Below are 24,649 nucleotides of genomic sequence, written 5' to 3'. Positions count from 1 at the left end.
CAGGTGGTCAGTAGAGACTTTCACTAGGAGCCAGATCTATTCCCCCGTGAATAGCTTGGTAAGGTTCAGGCACTAATTTCTCCCTGAATTAGAAATTATTTCACTTCAGTATGCCAGGATACCTGTTCCTAAAACCAAGGAAGTGTTTTAGCAGTTCTTTCACAAGGTGGGAATGACTGCCTGTGTTCAGAATTTTTTAATCTGTCTTATTAGATAAACTCAAAGTATCTACTTTACGGGATACATTTAAAATATCTGTTAGGTGCCATCTTTCTTCTTTACAAACAGGATAATTGAAAGCATTGTTTTCGTAGAATCTTCTCAGAAGACCACATAATCACCATTTAAATTAGCCTTACTTCATTTCACATTTGCTTATTTTACTGTTAAGTTTCCCAGAACTGTATTTTTTTTTTTACAATTAGAACATCTGAATTTTAATTACATTACCATCAAGAAGCTCATTAAAGTCACTTAATTGGCAACATTTCAAAGAAAACCTTAGCTGGGTTTAATGTATTTTAAAGAGTTACTGTCAAAGTATAATTTCACCATTACAAACAGCTTGGCAACAACATTTGCATAAAGATCTGTCAGTTTCTGAAAAATGCTCAAATGTTGGGAAAATCAGATTCGTTAAGTCGCCTTCACTGAAACAGTCTAGAAATTGAGAACTTGTCACAAAAACTCATCTTTGTAACCCCTGCAGGACACAGAATACTGTCGTGCATAACATAGGTACTCAAAAAATGTTTATTGAAGGAAATAAATCATACATGTCATACTTTGAAGAAGATTTGAAAAAAAATTAAGCCTCAATAAAGGTTCCCTCATTTGTATCAAATTTAGTAAGATACCCATTTTCTTGTTGCTTCTTTCTCATTCATGCTAACAAATATACGATGGTCACTCAGAATTTTGAAACCTCTTGAAATACCTCTAAGGCCAGCATGGCAGGATTAAAATTTGAGATTATTTTGAAATGGCATCTTTTTTTTATGGTTTTCCTCTAACACATACAAGAATCCCACCCCCAGAGTCCTGATCTCATTTAAACTTGCAATGTAGTTACATTCATTTCTTATCTTTACAGACTTTAAGCTCTGCCTAAAGATATGCATTGGAGAAGGAAATGGCAACCCACTCCAGTGTTCTTGCCTGGAGAATCTCAGGGACGGGGGAGCCTGGTGGGCTGCCATCTATGGGGTCGCACAGAGTCGGACACGACTGAAGTGACTTAGTATAGCATAGCATACAGATATGCATACTGTTTAACATACATATCTTTTTTTGGGAGAAGGTCACCTATAGTACCTAAATCAGGGACTTGCAATTGCATTTGTTGAATGAATGCAGGAAAATCTCGAGTTTGCAGTGTATGAAAGATTATTATACCCTGTAGGGTGAATTAATATGGTGGGACATCCTCCTTCCCAAATCCCATATGCAAGAATAAAGTGTGGCAAATGATAGTTGTTATTTTGATTCACTTTCTGCAAATAGAAATGATAAGATGTTTAATTATCCCTTTTAGTTTGGTATTTTCTACTAAAATCTTTATACTTTATGTACCTCTTATTTTCTAAGCCAAAAGAAAAATCTGGTAAATCTGTACAAAATGTGAATGTTAAAAAAAAAATTTTACAAAATAACCTTGTCACTCTCATTGCTTCCTTGTTCTGCTCTACGTCCTCAAAGCCTTGCATAGTGTCCGGTATATAGACAAACTGGACAGATGTTTTTTGAATGGATAGATAAGTACATAAACACACACGGTCCCAAGGAGCTGCTGCATAATTCTGCCTGAGGAGTTAGGGAAGGTTGCATTAACAGTGATGTAGAAAGCCTGAGTCTCCCATGAACAGAGTTGAGTTGGTCAATCATTCACCAGTTGGCGAGTCTATGCAATATGCTATGTTCCAAGATATGGTCTGTGAAGATTCCTCTAGGACAGCACCACTGAATAGCACTTTCTGTGATGATGACAATGTTCTACATCGAATATCCACAATATTATTTCACAGACCATGGAGAATCCTTAGAGATTTCTACTTGGAGAAAATGGCAACCTGTCTTATAGAAGTTACCTCTACAGTAGTGGGAGCCAAGGCTTGAGACTGGATATGACTTTTTGCACATTGATATTAAATGTCAGCTTCACACATTTCACAAAGACAGAAAATAAGTGAAGGTAACAAGACTTCCTTATTATTTGTAATTGCCCTGGTATCTCCCTTGATAGAGTGTCAGGCAATGACTATTGGCTATTCTTCATTTCCTAGGTGTAGAGAGCAAATGGGGAGTAAATTATGCAGAAATGTCTTGGGTTTGCTTTGCAGACTGCTCCCTGTGGAAGAAAAGACAACAGCAATAGCTTCCCTCTGACCCTCAGAGCATCAGCTGTTGCATAGATGTGCAGAGGGGCTATGGCCAGTCCTGAATCTGTAGGGATGTTGCTCAGGCCCCCTGACATCCACAACGTGCCCTTCCTGACAGGTGAGGTGGGCCTCTGTGACCTGAATGGGAGCATGATTTCAGAAAGTCATAGGAGAAAGAGTTCTGGACTAAGAAAGATCAGAAAACTCTAGAAGATGCTATGGTATATGACCTTTGAGGCCCTTGGAGCTGTAAGTTTCCATGCCTCTTATAGTTACATAGCCTGACAGAGGTTGAGGGTCTCCTGTCTACCACTGGGCAGGATCAAGCCAAGGGTGGGGAGAAATCATCCAGGGTAATCCAATGCTGGAAACCATGCCAATGAAAAGTCCCCTCAGCGGTGGTTTCATGGATACTTTCAACATTCATATAAGAGATATCTTATGGTGACCTGGTGTGGACCTTTTTAATTCTATGGTCATCACAGAGATGGCACACTAGCTGTGTTTCTAATTGACAGGGACAGTTACTGGCAGAGCGTTGCCTTTGGGATTGCAGACGTTATGGTACTTCTGGTATTTTTTTCTTTTTCAAATAAACTTATAGAACAAAAACCCCAGAATAATCTCATAGACGTAACATTTTCCTTCTCTAGCTATTGATGTCCATTTTGTTTAATTTTTTGTTTTATTTAGTTTGGTGTGGCGTAGCAATCTGAAAACAGTTACCATTACTCATTCTAAAAAGGAATCTAAAATAGGAACATTTCCAAATTTGAAGCATTTCTTAAAAGGAGCCTGGATTCAACATTCTGACTTTATCTTTATCAAATGCTTTTGACAATAAGAAATCTTCTGGGAGAAATTTAATAAACATTTCTTGGAGGGACAGCACAGAGAGCAAACGTCAGGGTGCCTCTACAAAATGTATTGCCAACCTGATTTCTGAACAATGCTTTTGCACACTCTGAGCTATTTTTTTCCAGCATTTGGAATTCTATTTACAAAAATCCCAAACTGCTTCTAGATTCTTCTCCTCCATGACCACCCTATTATTCAAGCATTTGCCTAACACAAGCATTTCTTTCTCTGATAGAAACTGGAACCTGAAAGGAAGGAACACAGAGAAAATAATAGCATTTTAACTTCTGATTTTATTCTTTTCCCTGCAAATGAACAGGTAACAAAACACTGTTTGTGTCCAAAGCAAAAGGCAGGGCCTCCTTTTCTCTTCTTTCACAGAGTGCCAGAATATGTAAACAATATTTAGGTTGAACTTCTGAGTCCTCTGAATCTTCTGTCAGCCTTCAGAACAACATTCGTGTGTTTGTTTATACCAACATTTAACAGCATAAAGAGTGAAACAAGTAAACGGTCTGAGGCATTTATAGGAAGTGTTCAGATTGTGATACAGTCTTGTATCTGTATTGTTTTAGTCTGACAAAGAAAAACACTGCTTTAGGAAGTGGGTCATGTGAGTGTATAAGTGCTTCGTAGATAGGCCGGATAGGCCATGGTTCTGGTCCGAGTACCACTGAAACACAAAGGGAAGAAACTTATTTTATTCCTGCAAACCCACAGTGCATCCGGCTTTGACTTTTTTGTGCTCTCAGAACCTGGTAATTTTTCTAATATTACCATTGAAATACCTAAGAATACTTGCATAAATAAATAATTTACATGTATACTTGAAGAACAAGAAGATTTAAAGCCCTTTTACTAACTTTCACCATTGTTTCATATTTTTTAAACCTATATGTGAGATCGCATTGGGGTGGTTGAGCTCTCACAGCAGCCAGCACCCTGGGATTCCGGGCCTGGGTTCCAGAACTGGGGTGGTGTGTTGGTTACTTTGAATTTCCAGAGCTTGGTTTCCTCATTTGAAAAATGAGGGGGTTGGATTTCACTTCCTCTAAGGCGCCTTCTAGCTAAAAAATTCCATGAGGCTTTTAGCCTCTGAATCTAATTCCTCTCTATTGTAGAAAATCCATAATACGTATAACCATAAACATCCTTCATAGGAGTTAAAAATAGTATTATTAAAAAAAAACAGGGAGATGGTATTATGGATTTAAATTTTATTGCTGGAGAGATGCCAGTAAGATGATTTTCACTGAATAAAGTTGGCTAGTGGTTATTGATGTAATACTATATTCTTATGAGTTGAATGCACTTTAGGAGTCACAGTTTAAAAAATGGTAAAGGGGATAAAAAAAGACCAGAAAAGTCTCACCTCACCCTCTGTAAATTATTTTAAGAAGCCAAATTTCTGAAAGAAGGAGGGTTTCCTTTTCTAGGTTCTTGTGCAACATAAGCAAGTGAGGGAAAAGTGGAGAAGGGGGATGGAACCATCAAGGATTGTCTCCCTCGACTTGGATTTTGCCTTATTTTCCTCTCTGTCTCCATTTCCCACTCCTCAAGCAACTGGATTTCACAGCTAGCTCATTCATTCATTCAGTCAGTGAAAATATGAGCTTCTGTGGTGGGCCAAGCGCATGTCAGGCATAGAAAACACAGAGATAGAAGGATTCTCTAGCTCTGAGTGGAACCGCATGATTTCTGGGAGCCTCTGAGGTCTCTGACAGCCTTCTGTGATGGCTTCTTACTGGATACACAGAATCTTCTGGCTGCTTTGAGGTTTTACAGGGATTTGAAGCACGAAGCTGCAGTCAGTATGTAGGACCAGAGAACTGTTGGATGTTTGAGCTAGAAGAGCCTCTAATCTTGTGGATGCCTTTATTTAATATATGACTCGACTGGGGTCAGCAAAGGTGGCGTGGTTTGCCTAGTGTCCCTCAGGGAGTTCATGGAAGATCCAAGAGTCATTTGCTAATGTTCTGCCTACTCTATTGAATAGCCTTCTTGTCAGGTTTTAGCAAAAAAAAAAAAAAAGGAGAAGAAGAAGAAGAAGAGTCCTCCTTTTAGCTTAGGGGTCTAAGGCCATCAACCTGAATAAAATGAAATTATGTACCATTGCCTGGAAATCCACTTGTGCATTAACCAGAGCTTTAGCAATCTGCGCTGAGTTTTGAAAGTGCACATTATCTGCAACAAAGAGAGAGAGTTAAAGTGCTGTTAAATACCAGAAAGCAGAGTGACAATGTACTGCCTGGAAATGAACACCAACAATTATCTAGTCATGCAGTTGACATTGTCAGCAGTGAGTAATCACACTCGCTTATGGAAATGTCCCTGACTCTTAGGTACTGACCCTGAGCACAGGCATAGGAGGATGCTTAATGTTTCTTAAACAAAGTGATGCTGGCTCAGTATTTTTATGTGTAAGAGTCTTGCTTAAACCTCACCATCTGCTGTTCCGTGGATGAGAAGATAGTCTACATTTCTGAAATATTCTGCTCTTGCCATCACAGTTGAATTCTGGAAAAGGGGAAAAATTAACATTTTAGTTGCTGCAAGTTCTAATAGAAAACTAGCTAAATCATTGTGCAATGGACTTAGCACCAATACTGAAATTATGTATTGCTTTGGTTGATAAATATTTAAGAGTCAGAGCAACACATTTTCATCATCATTTGCATTACTTCCATCTGATTCTTAGTTTGAAAAACTGAAAGTTTATGTGTCATATGTTACATATGAGTGAGACCTTAGGCATAAATGATGCCCGCTCAAGCTGTGTAGGGGTTGGGGGTGGGGAGGAGGATGAGGAAAGAAAAAGTAGAATCCAAAGGGAGTTAATTCCTTCTAGTAAGGTGTTTTACAGCTGACAAAAGATCATCATATTTGCTTGTGGACCCAGCAGCAGTGTAAACTCTGAATGACTGCTTTACAATTATTTAGCACATATGAAATATATATATATATATATTTCATATATATATAAAACAGAAAATGCTTACTTTATAGTGCTTGAGATTATCATCCTTTGTTGGGAGGCCCATGAATCGCTCTGTGTAGATAGATGCTGTAAAATATGTAAGAGCATGAGGTTTGCATGTGATAACTCAGGCTGGATAGTGAATGTATTAGTCTCTCAGTCATGTCTGATTTCTTGCATCCCTGCTAGGTTCCTGTCAATGGAATTCTCCTGGCAAGAGTACTGGAGTAGGTAGCCATTCCCTACTCCAGGGGATCCTCCCAATACAGGGATTGAAACTCTGATCTCCTCCATCGCAGGTAGATTCTTTACTGTCTGAGCCAGCTCCTTAGTCTCCCAGGGGGAGCTGCTGAGGAAAGGTCTTGCTTTCCTTTCTGTAATGCTCCACCCTAGTCATTTGCTCTGCTAGTTGTCTCAACAAGCCTGGAGAAGAGATGCAGGAGAAGATTGTGGAAACAGGAGCACCTAACAATAGAAAGGACAGCTCTTCAGTTTTTTCACTTCTGCCCAAAGTTCTTTGATGGGGGAAATGTTGAGCTAGGAATGACCTCATTACATTTTAAAAGAAATCACAAATGCAGCCACCTCTAGTACTCTCACTGGTCTCTTAATTTGGGATAGTTTCCTCTGAATAAAGATTCCCAAGTCACAATTGCCTCATTTTCATCTCAACACAGGGAAGAAGATCTAATGAAAGCTAATTTTTGTGCGTTTATTATAATTAACTCCAAATAGTCATCCTGCATTGATGTTAATCATAAAAATAGGCACACATGGAAGGTATACTTCTCGAACAAATTTTTTGTTTCTTTGACTTCTGGAGTAATGTATCAGGCAGCTGCAAACTATTGTGTGGTGGTGAATTACTTGGCTTGGCTTGATTTTCCCTAAGAACTGCTTAAAAGCCAGTTTGGCTACACCTGTGTGTCTGCAAAAACAGAGTTAGCTCCGATTTTTAAAGATTTGGTTTATCAGGGGGCACAAGGTTTCTAGGAGAGAATAACATTCATTGGGTTTTGGAAGAGTCCTTTTTCGTCTTAAGATTTCTTTGATTGTTGCAACATGATTATAATGAATCATATAAACAACCTCATTTATAGATTATATTTTTCCCAGTGATGCTGGGGTGAATTTTACTGCATAATTTGTTTTCCTAGCAACCTTAAATATAGAGTAATTATGTGTTAAATGTTTTTGCAGCAACATTTATGAAATGTTTCCATACCGTAATATTCCCAGCTGGAGACCGGAGCCACGGCTATCCCACATTTGAAAAGACCAGTTCCTGAAGCAAGGGCCAGCGATGAAACATAACCTCCATAGGACTGTGGAGACATTGTTAGGAGTCAGTCCCAGATTCACTCTCCTAAACTCTCCAACATATTTGTATAATGATTCTACTCACAATAGTGCTGATGGGAGCTGGGGAATATGGATTGGGTAGATTAAATGTCTATCTTGCACTCTTGGCAGCAAGTTCCAACAATTTCATCCTAGTCAATTACAAAGACTTGGTGTGCTGATCAGAATATGGAGGGGGCAGTTTAAGAGATAGATACAACTGCAATTTTTCTGCAAAAATTTCTTTACCCATGCCTCTGTGTTTTTCCACCAGGACCTTGCTATGGCAAAAGCAGAATTTTACTCTTAAAAAGTGCACACAAAAAAGATCATTTCCAAATGTAAAAGCAAGATACATTCCACAATGTACAACAGTAATGTGAGGCAAAACTTATATCTGTGTATTTACTTAATTTGTTTTCAAAAGAGAACGTCAAGGGAATGACACAAGAACCTTTTGTGTAGTTTAAGAGAAGGAGATCCAACCAGTCCATTCTGAAGGAGATCAGCCCTGGGATTTCTTTGGAAGGAATGATGCTAAAGCTGAAACTCCAGTACTTTGGCCACCTCATGCGAAGACTGGACTCATTGGAAAAGACTCTGATGCTGGGAGGGATTGGGGGCAGGAGGAGAAGGGGACGACAGAGGATGAGATGGCTGGATGGCATCACTGACTCGACGGATGTGAGTCTGAGTGAACTCCGGGAGTTGGTGATGGACAGGGAGGCCTGGCGTGCTGTGATTCATGGGGTCGCAGAGTCGGACACGACTGAGCGACTGAACTGAACTGAACTGAAGAGATGGCCAGAGTTTGTATACACGTATTCTGTTTTGAGGATTTCTGGCATAGCAGCTCAAAGGGGGAAAAGCCATTGGTGCCTTAACAAATCTTACTTGCCCCTACTACCTCAACTTAATGGGAACACAAACACAAAAGGAGATACAAATTGCAGAGTCTGAAGCAGGTTTCGCACTCATCACTTTTCTTTACCAGGGAATCAGTAGGTGATTCAGAAATGTGACTCTGATAACAGAAGGAGATGTGTGTCTGTGTCACTTGGAAATTTGAACCTTTTCCTGAAAATGAAAAAATGAACAGAGAACTTCATAATAAAGCTGCATCTTCCCCCAGAAGGCAAATTTGTCTACCTGTTGGGAGAGAGATGCTTCCTCTTGGCACATGGATTAAGCAGTGTCCTGGTCAAAACCCACCCTCACCCCCACCAATGTCTGTGCTAGATTAGGATGTGATTATTCTTGCCCCAACACAGGACATCCCTACAAATCAAAAGAGGACAATATGGCTCTCTAACTAAGGGTGTGCCCTGTTATTACCACAAACTTCTGGGAATGATCTGCCCTCAGGTCAGGAGAGATCATATCATCTTTTGTCACAGAAAAGTCAGTCTTAAGACAGGGTGGGAGTGAGAGCCCTACAGAGCGAGGGAGAGACAGCAGACAGACAGGGTGAAATCAGGCAGCAGGTCAGTGGCCGGGGTCTAGTCTTAATCCACGAAATACATGGTCCGCAGGGATCAGCTAAACCCTCTTGCTGAATTCAATTGTTAGAAAAAGAATGCTCTAACTAGTTTACAGTTTTATGTTTCCATCTCCAGGGAATCTTACTGAGGACCCTTGGCTACAAAACACAGACTAAAAGAGGCAGCTCCAATTATACCGTGGCCTCCTTTCATTATACTTGGAGGAGAACTAAAACGTATTTTAATAGAGGAAAAATATATTTTAAAAACAGAAGGAAAATGTGGGTTTTAAAATCATTTTGATAAGTGAAAATTCTCATCAGGATCAAATTTTTACTTATAAAAATAATCTGTTTGGATTAGTAGGTTAGCAACAACTATTACTGAAATGAAAGATTTCTTCTTTGTTCTTAATTTTAGATTTAAATGCATGTAGAGTAAGCCTGAGTCCTTTAGAAATTTGATTGTTTACGGTTTTATTGGAAAAGTACGTTCACTGCAAATTATAATACTGGGTTCTGCTTTTCCTCTTGTATGCCCCATAACACAAAAAAGCACAGAATGATATTTGAAATTAGAGCATTTGCATATAGTAAAAAGGGTTTTGAACATCTCTGTCCCAAATCCTAGAAATTATAAAAATATTAATCTGTATTTGTTCACTGATTAGATAAGAGTGTGGTATCTGAATAAAATCGTCACCTTTTCGATATGAACACATTGTCTCCAGAAATTTGTAAAAGCAAAACTAGTATAGCAGCAGCACAACAAAAGAAGGTGTACTTTAAATTCTCAGGCAGCTTAGAAAAGCTGTTTCTATTGTAGAAATAAAGAGAGGAAAAAAAAAAAAACACCCGAGTTGACTTTTTTCTGTTCTCCCATGGGTGGGGCTCCAAGGCAGAGTGGGTGGATGCAGTAAGAAAAGAACCCACGGAGCAGATTGGCCATGAGAATTCTAGAATTTTGTCCTTTGCACTTAGATGCCTTGCCATTTTGTTTAAATGGAGGATATCTTTAAAAACTTTCTTAGAACGGCACAGAATTTTGAGGGATTTATGGAATAGTATTCTGATGGGAGCTATAAATCGGACTGGACTATTTTGCTTACAGGCAATAATAATAACTAGTTAACATTTGTGGGGCTAAGGTCATTGCAACAGTCTTTGTGGTCCTACAGGCTCTGTCTCCTTTCTCCCCCATCCCACTTCTCTTTGCTCACTGGCTCTCTTAATGTTCTTTGAACTCTCCAAGCATGATCTAGCCCCAGGACTTCCTCAAATGCCACCACCCCCTGCTTGGAATTTTCTTGTCTCCAAAATTGGCATGGCTTACTTCTTTCCTTTTTCAAGTCTTAACTCAAATAAATAAATAAATAAATGTCTCACCTGTCCTTCTAATCTAAAACTGCATCAATCTTGTATGACGCTCCTTACTCCTTTCTTGCTTTGCTTTTCTCCATTTCATCAATCATTATTTAACATTCTATCTGTGCTATTTATTTTTCTTGCGTATTGCCTTGCTCCCCAACCATTCCCAACTTGATAAAGGTAGAGATTTTTGTCCATCTTGTTAATGAATGTCCCCCCTAGCACTGATGATGCAATCTGAAACACATTGGGAATAGAATCAATATTTGTTTAATATATGACTTTCCTATTAACTCATCTAACTCTCACAGTGATTTGGGGGGAAATTATTGTTGCATTTCATGATGAGGAAACTGAGGCTCAGAATAAATTTAGAGTAAGCGGAGCTGAGACTCAACCGCAGGACATCTGACAACAAGCCACTTCCTCTATATCCCTACATTAGAGCAACCTTGTTGGGAAGTTTTAAATTCAGTCTAATATAGTCTCAATAGAGGTGCATTTGTCCTACTTTTACATCGTTGATCACACATAGCAATTCAAATTGCTTATAATTAGTCACTGGAAGAGAAAGGAACTAAGATTAAATCACGAACTAATGCTTATTCAACACCACCTGGCTAGGTCTATATTAACAAAGCAAAGCCCATAAATGAGGTTGTTATTCTAATAATTTAGCAAAACCCCTGCTGCTCTTCAATTGTCAGAATAATTGCTTTAATTTTTCTTCATATAAATCAAGGTTTTTCAACCTTGGCACTATTGACATTGGGGGCTGGATAGTTCTTTTCTGTTGGAGGCTGTCCTGTGCACTGTGGGATATTTGACAGCATCTCTGGCCTCTTCTCATTAGATGCTAGTAGTGCTCCCCCAGTTCTGACAACCCAGTGTCTCCAGACGTTGCCAATGTCCCCTGAGTGGCAAAATTGCCAGGTCAGAACCACTGTCATAACAGACACTTCCTAAGCACAGGGCTGAGTACATAGTGCATAGTACATATCTATTAAGTAGCTAAAATCCAGGCTACTAGAATTTGGTTTGTGCGCCAGAAAAATGAAAAGGTACAATGAAAATGTCTTCTCTTCCCTTCTTAATCTGGATAATGGAGGGAAATGTATGATTTGTAACTTACTGACCAACTGGCCAAAGAAAAAATTGTATAGTTAGCTTTAGTGTATTTCTCAGTTTAGAAAGGTATCTAATACTTTGTGGAAACAGATGTTTACAGAACACAGTAATAGATAGACAAACCCAAATGGTCATTCTCAACATCTTTCTCTTTCCCTTCTCCAATTTCCCATAGATGTCTGCTTATTATATTATAAAAGAGCACACAAAACTATGACCTATTTTTGCCCCTTTCTTCACTGCATAAATTCAGGCCCTTGGTATTTGTTGCCAATATTACATCCCTCCTACTCCTTTGAACCACTCCCTCTCCCAAGATCAGGCTATTCTTCATTCTGCAGCCAAAGTATCTTTCTAAGACTCCAGTTTCACTCCCTATTGACTTCAAGACCACATCTCAAAGAGGTATCCATGGAATCAAATACTTTTTGGTAATACTATATTAAAAAAAATTAACAGATTTCTTTACTGTTCTTCATGGAACCTATATGCACTATTATATAGACTTCATAATTTACCAAATTATTAGACCAGAGAATGTTTGCCCCCAAATTTCATGGTACGACACATTGGAGGTACGTTAACTTACAGGATTAAATTCAGCTTAAACAGCCTCATAGATATGTGAGATGGCCAATACTGTGCTAAGCATTTGAGAAACAAAGTTGAAAAACAAAGTCCATTCCATTGATGAGCTTACATCCTTGTGAGAGAAAACAATGCACAAATAAGATAAAATGGTAATTCCTATAAGAGCAGTAATAAAGAGCTATTGGAGCATACAAAGGTCATATCTGAGTTGGGTCTTAAAAGAATAAATAGAAATTTTGCATTTTGGAGAGAGGAAGACATGGGGCATGGAAGAAGAGGATGGCCACTGAGGCGCATTGAACAGGCGTGATTGACTCATGGGAACAGACAAATCAAATTATTTATAAGGTCTGGGGAAAAGTAGAGGGAGATGAGACTGAGAAAGTAGGTTGCAATCAGATTGTCAAGGGCCTTGCATGCAAGTAAATGTGTTTGGGCCCTAGGCTGAAGTCAGCAGGTAGCCCTAGAATATATATGAGCAATATAAACGAAAAAGCAACATGGAAAGAGTTGTGTTTTAGAACAATAATTTCATCAGCAACATTGGAGCTTACGAAACTAAAGCAAGGAGGCTAGTTAAGGTACAACTGCAAGATTTAAACCTGTACCTCCCAGCCTATGGTCCATGCAAGTGGACTTTCATACCCCACTCTGGAGTACAGAATCAGATGCCCTGGTGTGAGGGCCCTGGGAACTGCTTTAACATGTTCTCCAGGTGATGCTTATATAAGCTAAGGTTTGAGAAGCTCTGGTTTAAATTACATATAAAGAAACTTGAACTAAAATAATGTCAGTGAGGATGATGAGAATAGACTCAGATATTTGGAGGCAGAATTGACAGAATTCACTAATCAATAGAATATTGGAGTCAGGGAGCTGGAGAAGTTGAAAGCATCTCTAGAGTTATGAATTTGGGTGACTTGGTATACACTGTGCATGCTCAGTGGCTTCAGTCGTGTCTGATTCTTTGCAACCCTATAGACTGTAACCCACCAGGCCACTCTGCCCATGGGATTCTCCAGGCTAGAATACTGTAGTGGGTCGCCATGCCCTCTTCCAGGGGATCTTCTCAAACCTGTGTTTCCTGCACAGGTATTTAGGCAGTATATAGGCAGATTCCTTACCACTGAGCCACCTGGGAAGCTCAGGTATGTGGTAAGGTCCTTATTAAAGATGAAGATTTGTTTTAAAGTAGACTATTATCTGTTTAGGGCTTCCCTGGTGGCTCAGCAGTAAAGAATACACTTACCAATGCAGGAGATGCGGGTTCAACCCTGGGGTTGGGAATATCCCCTGGAGAAGGAAATAGCAACCATTCCAATATTCTTGCTTGGAAAATCCCATGGAGAGAGGAGCCTGGCAGGTTATGGTCCAAGGGGCAGCAAAAGAGTCAGACATGACTTAGAGACTGAACAACACCAACGTAGTATGTTTAACTTCAGCAAGTTAAGCTTGAGGCCTCGGTAAGACATTTGGGAAACATGATCAGCGGGCATTTGAAATGTGGTGCTCAGAAGAGAGAGGTGGGGGCTAGTGGCAGGCATCTGGCAGTTGGCCTCGTCTTTGAAACCATGTGGATTTCCCCAAGAAAGTGAAGAACAATGAGAATCAAGACCAGATCCAGAAAAACACCAACATTTAAAGGAGGAATAGAGTATAATGGTCACAGAAACAGAAAACTAAGAAGAGAAACATGTTACAGAGTCATGGATAAAGCCCACTCTCCTTTATGTGATGAGTGGGTTTCTTAAATCATCTACATATGTGGTTCTCTACCAAAGTACTTCAACCTAGAATGTTCTAGAAATGAAATTAAAGGTTCACTTTATGGTTATTTCAAAGCCTGAAGTAAAAGCAAAGTGAAACTCTGAAAGAAATGTTCATGATTATATGTAAGGGTTCAGTTCAAAATGTGAATCTTTCAAGAATTTACTTTAGGAAATTTTATAAAAATGGATGGTAAGAAAAGTCTTATCTGAAATGTTTCAGTATAAAATATTTCATTTATTTCCACCCATTTGAATTCCATTCTGTTTTGATACTTAACACTTGATAGTTTTAAGAAGGACCAAATGGCTTGAAGTAAAAACTTTTTACAAATTCATAACAGCTCTTCATCTGGTCACTGAGCTGAGAGGAATCCTGCAGATTCCCTTCAATATTGGGTTTCATTCCCTCCATCTTGTGCAGGCCGCTCTCAGAAAACAGCCAAGAAAAACAACCCAAGCACAAATGGCTGCAAATTGACTTGCAAATGTACAAATTCAGACCAAAACGTGAAACAGGAAATCTTTGAAGGGTGATTATCATAATTTATAATAGGCGATTCTAAACTCTTTCCCATAATTCTCTGAACTTTCCAGTGACTTTATTGCCCAAGACTGGTAAATGTCGCCACTTTTTTTCAGTATGTATTTAGAAAACCAGTATAGTTTCTCAAACTTGAGAAATGATCTCCACGACCTATAACTAGTAATAAATAATTATTTCTTTCCAGTTAGCAGAAATTAACATTAGTTCAGGGGAAAATTTTGATTACAAAAATAAGAATCAAATAGCCAAGATATGACTAGGATAGACTGGGTCCTAAGGAATTTATACTTTGAAATTTCCTGTAATTTTCAACTTTATTGTAGCTTTTCATTAAAATGAAATGATGAGGTATAAAAGAAATATGTTAACTCTAAAAAAACAAAGGGAATTAAACTTCTGATAAATATGATTTAGTTTTATATACTCTAATAGCAGAAATTAAGTGAAAGAGTATCAATTATGAGTTAATTTTCTATACAAAGGAGAAATAAAATGATTTTTAAAAAAGGAACAAACGCTGAAAGCCACCACTTTGAAGCCCAGATTATCCAAATTGACTGTTTCCATTGACAGATCAAATTATGTTGCAACATTAACATTTCATGAGAAATCTTATAAGCGAACACTTTAGAAAATGATGATTGCTGAACCAAATAACAGGCATAAAACATATAAAACAACTCACCCAGCCCCATATGGCTATTCTTTTTTCATCAATGAAACCCATTTCTATGAATTTTCTAAAGTAAAAGAAACAAATTTTTAGAATTTTAAGTGTGTACACATGACATTTACTTCATTACACAAGCATATTTAATCCAAAGATTTAATAGAAATGCTACATTTTCTTTGTTTAAACACATGCATAATAAGGTTGCATTTACAAATAATTAAAATAATATTATTGTGTTTTCTGCAAAGGATAAAAGGAGCTGTTAAACTCTCTGGTACATCTATTGAGTAGTACTCTCCTGGCTGTAAGGCCTCCTACCCTAATTGTCCTGGTGTTACTTGGGGCTCAGGTGAAGAAGCTCATAGTCAGCAAATGAATATTGATCAAAAGGGGAAATAATTTTTTAATGCACTGAAGAAGTAAATGGTTAGTTCAGGTTCTCAGACTACAGCTACCTGTTTTTGAGTTTGATATTAAATGTAGTTAAATTATTTATAAGTAAAAAAGAGAGAGAGACAGGCTCATAGTAACACCAGAAGAAATAGTATTTTGAGTGGAACCAAATTTCCAAATCTGCAAGTTTTTGGGGAAAAAAAAAGAGGGTTTGTTGTTCCTGTTTTAAATTTTATTAATTTCTTATGATTTTGTTTGCTTACGTGTTAATGTGAAAGAATTTCAATCTAAAATGGGACTGAAAAATAAAAATGAAAATCACACACAAGTGCCCTCAGGACTGCAAGAGACTGATTTCCATATATGCCTGATGTACAGAAAACTGATATTACTGAAATTTTCTTAAATGATAGAGAGTTGGCCTCATATCAACCTTGGAAAGTTTTGCTTATGGTTTCCAGAGACCAGAACAAGAAATAACCCAAGTCAGGTTAGTTCCTCAAAATACATTGAATTGAGCTTTGTGTGATGGGACTAGTTTTATCTGCCCAGGTAGTAGTCAAAGTTTGTCTCTGTTTTTGATTTTAACAGACTCTCACTGAACTCTTCCCTCCTTATATTCCCTGCCTATAATACAGCCTATCCCAAACCCTCAATGAACTGGCCTATAGCTTGCTAAAATAGTTTGTGAGTCTAGAACTGCAGTTCCTCTGCTATACCTGAATAAACTCATTTTTAAACAATTTTGAGTTTGCCTCATTTTAACCTTTTATTTAAGTTGACATGCATTATAATTGGAGAAGGGCACGGCAACCCACTCTAATATTCTTGCCTGGAGCATCCTATGGACAGAGGAGCCTGGCAGGCTACAGTCCATAGGGTAGCAAAGAGTTGGACACGACTGAAGCCTTAGTACACACGCACACATTATAATCTCTGTCTCATTTTTGGTCACATCCATCCATGGAAAAATATCTATCCCTCTCTCATATCATATTTAGATACCCTCTGTTTATCATGGTTTGGACAACTACATGTATCTTTTAGAATATGAACATGATTCATTCAAGCTCCATCACAAAAGACCCTCCATTTGAAATCAAGTTTGAAGACAAATCTCTCCTTAGGAGCAAAGGGCCATGCTTAATGGTGACCTTCAGAAAGTCCTGGGAAACTCTCAGAAATCTAAGTGCATTGCTGCTACAAAGCAAGAGTGTTTTGGGCTAATTTACTCCATGCTTACCTGAAGGCTGGTGTTCGAGAGCCATTGTGATTTATTTAGGGAGTGTTTTGATAGAAGAAACTCTCAAAGAAACAGAAGCAGTGGAAGAAAAAAGCAAAGTGAATGAGCCATTACAGAGGCCTGGATGGGACAGTGAAGGAAAAGAAGGGGATGAGACCAAAGTGACACTCATGACCAGAAAAACTTTTTTTTTTTTGGTTGCCTTAAGTGACATTAATGTCCTTCCTCATTCTTCTCTGGAACTAGAATGGAGTGATTTGCGTTAGTTGAATAATGGAATTTCTTAAAGGGATTTCACAGCAACCATTTTGCTCATTGCATGTATTCAAAATGCACGTTTCTGCTGCACAGAGGAGTTGGGCAGATGCCCGGGACAAACAGATGGGAAGAAGCCCCGTCAGTCACAGCTTACTCGACACTAATTCTGAAGGACACTGAGGCGTCTTCAGGGGAGAAATGCAGTAGCAATCGGAGAGTTGCTACCTGTGTGGATGCTTGTTCACAGTAGGTAGAGAAAACGGGCTGTCAACTGTGGTATTTTGGCAATTTGCCCACAAACTTCAAAAGCCAAATGGAAGAAAAGAAGGTTCACTTTCTTTGTCAAAAAAAAAAACACACACACAAAAAACCAAACAAAGCAATCTTGCTGCTAGTGCTTGAAGCCAGTTCGAAGCCATAAAATCAATCATGATTTTATGATCTCCCAGAAGCTAGCAATCATATTGCCTTGCATCTGGGGTAAAAGCAAATAACAGGTGATACATGGGAACAGGAAATTCTTAACAGCTCCCTTCCTAGGTTTATTCCAAAAGGATGACATTTACAGGAAATGATAGCGCAATAGTTAACATGGAAATGAAACATTAACACTTAATGTGGCAAGACTAGGTTAAAGGTTAGCTAGATAATCTGAGCACTTTGAGATCAACCAAGCTTTATAAAATTTACCTCCAAAATTCTGAAGAGCTTTCAGGAGGGTTATCAGAAATACTGCCAATAATGTAGTTAAATCAACAAATGTTAATAACAGGGGAAAAAGCATGTTTTTCTAATTTTGGAGACTGGTCTGGACATTACAAATTTTCTCTCTTAAAAATAACCCTAGGCTAAAGATCAGTTTGAAACCCTATTGATTGATTATTATTCTATTTTGGAAATGTTTTTATTGGTATCATGTATAACAGTATATTGTTTCTCATATAATTCTTTCTTACCACTATCCCTGAAGTTATATAAAGTTTCAAAATTGTGGGAATGTCTAAAGTGCCGAACTTACCCCAAATGAACAGATTTGACCCTGTAACTACTGAATGTGTACCACCTTGCATGTGTACCACTTGCAAAGGAGACTGAAGAACATAGGTCTCAGTTTTACTTAAGCTTTGACCTCAAATGCATTTCCTTTGGGGCATTCAAAATTTGTGCAGCTGTAGGGCTTTTTTTCCCCCTGCTTTGCTTCGTTGAATTTATTTCTCAACCTTGACTAGAATTTACTAGTATTTTCAAATATGTACATATGATTTTTTTGCTATGTAAAAAATTTAGCCTGATTGCATTTGCTAAGAGATTCAAGGAAACAAATTTCATTTTCTTTCTTTTTTTTTTTTGCAGGAAGAGGTAATTTGAGGACCATGGACAGAGAAGCCTGGTGGACTACGGTCTGGGGACTGCAACCCCACCAGGACTACGTCCTGGTGGGGTTGCAGAATCAGACACAGTTTAGTGACTGAAAGACAGCAACAAGAGTTGGAGGGCTACCATAGAGGGATTACAATCCCAAGTCTTCAGGTCAGACATTCAGGGTCTGATTCCTAAAATATTTCTCTGGAAAATATGTGATTGAATTCTTTCCAGAATTATCACTATGAATCTATTCTCTAGCTTTTGTCTTCTCAAAACATCAGGCTTCCAGGCCTCCCTTGTACTTTGGCAGAATAGTGGCTTCAAGCAAGGTGAAGGCCAGTTGGCATCTCCACTGCTGCAGATGCACTTTGCATGGGCCACACAGACACCCCTGTTCACTGAGGCAAATACAGAAAGCTCCATGTGGTTTATTCTCTCTTCAGAAACTGCAAGTGCACCGAAAGCTGAGATTGTAAATTGCATGATTTTATACAGAGTATTGTAATTGCATATACTACTTCACCTGCTCTTGAATGGCTGAGTCAATGAGTGAACATATGTCTGATCTACAGTACAAAAACTTTCTTCAGGTTCCATCCAAAAATGGCTCAGAGGAGGTAGAGGTAGACAGTTACAGCCTCTGGTCCAATCTTCATTTCAGTTCTAAGCGTCATTTATGTTATTGTGAAAAATCAATAGAATTTGTGGCTTCCTGTTCTATGTGTTGAACAGAAATAACAATTTATGTTAAGGTCAATGCATGGATATCAGGTTTAAATTTTCAATTCATCCAAAGAAAAACTTTCAGAAGTTATCTATTCTATCTCTTCCGTTTCTTGAGGTATTCCTCTTAAATTTGAATGCCACATTTTTGGTGATAAATAAATGCACAAACATATAATGATGTATGATGGTAATGATTGTTTTTAATCAACACCAAACAAATCACTTTTTAGCTCTACCAACTTTGGAAAGTTGAATTATAAACCGCAGTTTATAGCTCTGTCCTTTGATATTGTCCCACGATTACGTGTCCCTGGTGTTTTATTGCATGGTTTAATACAAACAAGTGTGACACACAGCCAAAAAAGAATTAAGTCTATAATGCTGATAGCTGCGTTAATATTTGTAAGGCATACCATAGTCTTATATGAGACATTGCATCTTGGGATTTTTCTTTGAATTACCTTTCCTATGACTCTCTGTCACACAGAAGTATCTCTCAAAAAAGTTGAAACAGTGGAAAGGCCAAAAATCTGGGTGAGTAGGAAAGACAGAGCCTCCTAGAAGTTAAGTGTGAATAATGCCTACAGATTGTGTAACATTATTTAATAATTTACTTATTAATTTGTTAGATTTTATCCAAATAGACTTTGCTTTTAATTGAATGTTTGTGTGTGTGTGTGTGTGTAATTAGTGTCCACAGAATGAAAGTTTAAAAGCGTATGATTACTTTTCTATTTAAAAAAATATCACTTGTGAGTCTAAACTCTTCTGCTTTGATTAGAGACAAAAAATACAGAAAAGTGTTGTCTGGGCCTGGCTCCTATTTGTTAAATACAGTCTGTGTTCTGTGTGCTACACTGAAATCAATAACCATTAGTGATATTAAGATGATAAAAGAAACATACTAATTAATTTTCTAAATTGCTCTTTCTGTGAAGCATTGTTTGACCTTTAGCTGTCATGCATGCACGTATATCCATGACCAAGAGTGCAATCAGACTGTTAGTTTTTACATTTACAAGCTACTATTCTCTAATGTCACCTACTCATACCATAATAACAGAAACCTGACAGCTATAAGAAATATCCAGAAGAATCCTGCACAGTGCTTCCAAATTAGGAACAATTTTGGTGAATCTTTTCTTTTTTTTTTTCTGGAAGAAATGATTGAGCCATAAATTGTGGTTGAGAATGTAATTGGGAAGAAGTCAGATTATAAATCTGTATTTCCTCTAAACGTTTTCATAATGTAATTTCCGTTACATAAAATAATTGTTTTTTGGTCAAGTGAAAGTAGGAAAACACTTTCTTGCTAATATGATAGTTTAATTACAAATGAATGTCTGGTATCTGTAAGTGCATAGTGCCGATGAAATCTTGAGCCATTTCTGAATTTATGAGGTAGAATCCACAAGGCTTGAGCACTCAGATGTCCGGTTTTCTACAGACCATTCCTAGAGTTATACAAATTTTTCTGTTAATTGTGAGCCATGTTAATGAAAGGCTATTAGAATGACTAAACCATGGAAAGAGAGTATTTATCATCTTTCACTACGAATTATTTTTCTACTCTTTTCTGTGAATAATTTTTTTCTCATATTGGGTAAAAATATCCCTTGATGATTAATGATAGCTTTAGATGATGTTAGGAAAACAGACAAAAAGCATTAAGGCATTAAGGATGGAGAAACCCAGAAGTTATTGCATAACTTTTGCTGACAACAGTTTCTGTTTGAATGAGAAGGCGCTCACCTGACAGCTGTGATCTGGTCCTCAACTTCATAAACACCCAGCTTTCGATACACTGCATACAGGAGTTTGTCACCTTGGAAAGCTGTTCCTCGACCATCCACCAAGGCAATGACTATCCCTTCCTTACTTGCAAGATAAGATATCCAACTAACAGCGAATATAGACCTTACACTCTGACTGCAGGGACCACCATACCTAAGGGGAAAAAAGAAAGAGAATCTCTGATGTTTTTGTGAAACTCAACTTCCCATCGGGGCCAAGAATTGCCTTTAGTATTTCCCAGTACATTTGTATGATAAAATTTCAATACCAGCGGCATTAGAACTGGCTCAGAATCAAGAGAGGACCAGGCTTTTCCCAGAGGTTTGCTACAAGGAAGTTGTTCTGGGACACAGCCCCTCCTATTCCCCAAAACGGATACATCTAGGGTTGGCATTTCAAGGAATATGTGTGGGTTTTTCGTCATTTCTGCCACCTGCCACTTGCTAAAAGCAGGCATAAGATATACTAAAAAAAATGCATGGTGTTTTAAGCAAATTGTGTGTAGGTCAGCACTGATTTGGGGTGTGATTCCACAAAATGTATTCCATTCCCTTATTTCATTTCTAACTCAATTACATAAGATGTGAAGATGATTTACAATATTTTTTTGGCTGCAATTTCTCTATCTCAAAGGTATTCTGACACATTAGGCAATTTGCCACACAAAGGAAATTCAAAACAGCAAATGCAAGCAAGTCCATCTAAAAATCTCAAAACTTTCTCAAGCTATTTTAAATAGCCATATTTTATTTACTCTGATTAGTTGGGGAATATATAAAACAGCATCAATAGGAACTGTTACCGAGGAGAATGGTTCATTCTATCTCACAAATGTGTATTTAATACAGCATGCTTTCAATAAATAGTTTTTAAACCAAAGAAAATATTACATACACTTGAATTAGCAAGGGATACTTCTTTGATTTGTCAAACTGAGGAGGAAGAATCATCTTGTACCACAATGCTTGAAAAACAAAAACAGAGAAAAATCTTCATTCCACTATACTCAGCATTATTTATTTTCTTTAATAATAATATATAATATAAAATCAACTTATAATTAGTAAATTGTGAAGAATCAAGACTATGTTTTTCTTGATTTTTATTATGTATTTTGTCTAATTTACAAGTTATTAGAAATATCGAACTATTGTTTTTCTAGAAGCATGCATTCTAAAATTAAAATTAGATAAACTTTTAAAAAAACAGTGTTGAAATGGAGCTATAGAAAAAATATCAACCTTATTCACAAACATATGAAAGATATTTCATAAAACCTTACTGCTACAGTAAGACTTTTAAATTAAGATCCTGTAATATTATAGGGTTGTACTATAATATTTACCCTACAATTTTGTTTTTAAAAAGCAAGATAAGTGCTCAGCTTCATATTTATTCATGAGAAGTTTTTAAAGATCTTACTAATATCATCCACTTTAAGTTTCTTAATTTCTTCTTTGGGCAGCTGAATATTTTTCAAAGCATTTTCCAATTCCTTGTTGTCTTCCAGGATTTTAATTTCTTAAAAAAAAAAGTTCATTTTTAATTAATAGAAGTTCTATAAAAAATTTCTTTCTTAAAATGTCTTTGAATTTACTATGCATGAAACTGAAATGGTATATGGATTGCTTAAGGATTTTCATATTGACAAGCAGATTTTTAATACAGGCTTTAAAGCAGGGATGACCTTGTAAAAGACCTCAATCATTGTCTCCTAAACTGACCCTGATGGCATCAAAACACATTTTGAGCAGAATCACAGAAGTAACAATGCTTTTTCAGCCACATTTTCCTGTGTTCAACCTTTTTTTTAATAAGTACCCTGAGTAGGTAGCATTTTGAAAAAAATATTCACTAAAACAAAAGTGGTAGAAATAAAATCCATATTGCTGATACTTCATATTTAAAGCAATTAAGTATATAGCTATAAAGTTTGTTTTTAAATCTTCAGTGCACAAGATCAAATATTAAGTCTGTGATTTTTTCATATCTGTTTCTTTCTTAAACTCTTCCTGCTGTACTTGCTTAATATAGGATATTCTTTTTTTTTTTTTGTAATTAAATTACTGTGCAATCAATTCCTTCAAATCCTTTCTTTCAAGGTAGTTATATATCTTAGTAGGACAACCATATATACACACTATGATCTTTGTCATTCATCATAAAGTGTTAGTCACTCAGTCATGTCTGATTCTTTGTGACCCCATGGATTGTAGCACTCCAGGCTCCTCTGTCCATGGAATTCTCCAGGCAAGAATACTAGAGTGGAGTGACATTTCCTTCTCCAAGGGATCTTCCCAACCCAGGGAGTGAACCTGGTTCTCCTGCATTGCAGGCAGATTCTTTACCATCTGAGCCAACCCAAGACTCCTAAAGAGAACTCTCAAAGGGGGAACCTGGAAAAGATCTCCTAAAAAACTGCTGTTTAACTGAACAAATCCATTGATCTCCTGAGAAAAGTTAGGTTTTTGAATAATAAGTGACGTTTGTAGCTTTATTTTTAAAAAGAGGGTCTGGATGACTTCTGAGATACAGCAGGCCTGTGGACTCCTTGTTTTTGTGCTTTTTTAAAGAAGTGGTCCTTAAAGATGGGGAGCTGGGGGAGTACTTGTAACTACACTAAGTTTGCCAAACCACTTCTCTTTTAACTCTCAGTTTTCATGTACTCATGGCATTTTGCTCCAACGTGTTACATTTAATCTTAGAACAAGGATAGATGTTTTGGTATGAGTTGTATAAGATACATAATACATTTCATTTTAACTTTGGATAATCCATCAGGAAAGAGATAGTTGTGGCAATTTAAAAGTTAAAACTAAAAAAGGGAATAGCAGGAGATGGGGAGAGATAAATTAGGAGGCCGGGATTTACATATATGTACTACTGTGTATAAATAGATAAATAACAAGGACCTAGTGTATGGCACAGGGAACTATCAATACATTCAGTATCTTGTAACACCTTATAATGGAAAGGAATATGAAAGAGAATATATATATATATATATATATATATATATATATGGACTTCCCTGGTGACTCAGAAGGTAAAGAATCTGCCTGCAATGCAGGAGACCTAAATTTGATCCCTGGGTCGGGAAGATCCCTGGAGAAGGGAATGGGCCCCTACTCCTGTATTCTTGCCTGGAAAATTCCATGAACAGAGAACCCTGGCGGGCTACAGTCCTTGGGGTCACAAAGACTCAGACAGAACTGAGCGAATTTCACTTTCACTTTAAGGACTTTCCAGGTGGTGCTAGGGGTAAAGAATGCTCCTGCCAATGCAGGAGATGTAAAAGGTGTGGGTTTGATCCTTGGGTTGGGAGGAGAAAAAGGCAACCCACTCCAGTACTCTTGCCTGGAGAATCCCATGCACAGAGGAACCTGGCAGGCTACAATCCACGAGGTCGAAAAGAGTTGGGCACAACGGAAGTGACTTAGCTTGCATACATAACTGAATCACTTTGCTATTCACCTGAAACTAACACAGCATTGTAGATGAACTATATTTCAATTAAAAACTCAAAACTAAAAAAATGAGTTAAATGAATACTCAGTTCTTAAGTACAATGGAGCCAGTCCTTCATTCTCTGTGTGCGGGTTCTGATTGTGGAACTGTCAAGGATAAAGGGAATCTATGTGGAACAAGCACACAGAGTGGCTGTAATATTTACTTAGACCATGTTTATCATTTTGCCAACAGATGCTGGAAGTCTGAGACAATCCACGGATGTTGCCTGATTGGGTTGACCTTGATTCCTTCT

At 37.6% G+C, this 24,649-nt stretch overlaps 1 protein-coding gene across 4 annotated transcripts in view; it reads right to left on the bottom strand.

Moving 5' to 3' along the window:
• Positions 1-3,509: 3,509 nt before the first annotated feature.
• FAP (fibroblast activation protein alpha) overlaps positions 3,510-24,649 on the bottom strand; it is a 77,674-nt gene continuing 56,534 nt past the window's right edge. For 3 of the 4 annotated variants that reach the window (XM_027559270.1, XM_027559262.1, XM_027559282.1), the window contains 9 exons: positions 22,309-22,407; positions 21,781-21,850; positions 20,845-21,039; positions 15,120-15,174; positions 7,439-7,538; positions 6,236-6,300; positions 5,681-5,753; positions 5,347-5,420; positions 3,510-3,909 (listed from right to left, as the gene is read on the bottom strand). In XM_027559270.1, the coding sequence (XP_027415071.1) occupies positions 3,808-3,909; positions 5,347-5,420; positions 5,681-5,753; positions 6,236-6,300; positions 7,439-7,538; positions 15,120-15,174; positions 20,845-21,039; positions 21,781-21,850; positions 22,309-22,407 (833 nt within the window). In that variant the 3' untranslated portion in view covers positions 3,510-3,807. The remainder of the gene's footprint in view (positions 3,910-5,346; positions 5,421-5,680; positions 5,754-6,235; positions 6,301-7,438; positions 7,539-15,119; positions 15,175-20,844; positions 21,040-21,780; positions 21,851-22,308; positions 22,408-24,649) is intronic. The other variant, XR_003514074.1, reaches the window with a different exon arrangement.

This window comes from Bos indicus x Bos taurus, chromosome 2, assembly GCF_003369695.1.
Source record: "Bos indicus x Bos taurus breed Angus x Brahman F1 hybrid chromosome 2, Bos_hybrid_MaternalHap_v2.0, whole genome shotgun sequence".
NCBI lineage: Eukaryota > Metazoa > Chordata > Mammalia > Artiodactyla > Bovidae > Bos > Bos indicus x Bos taurus.
The sequence above is the reverse complement of the archived record's forward strand: the minus strand, read 5'-3'. Positions and strand labels throughout refer to the sequence as shown.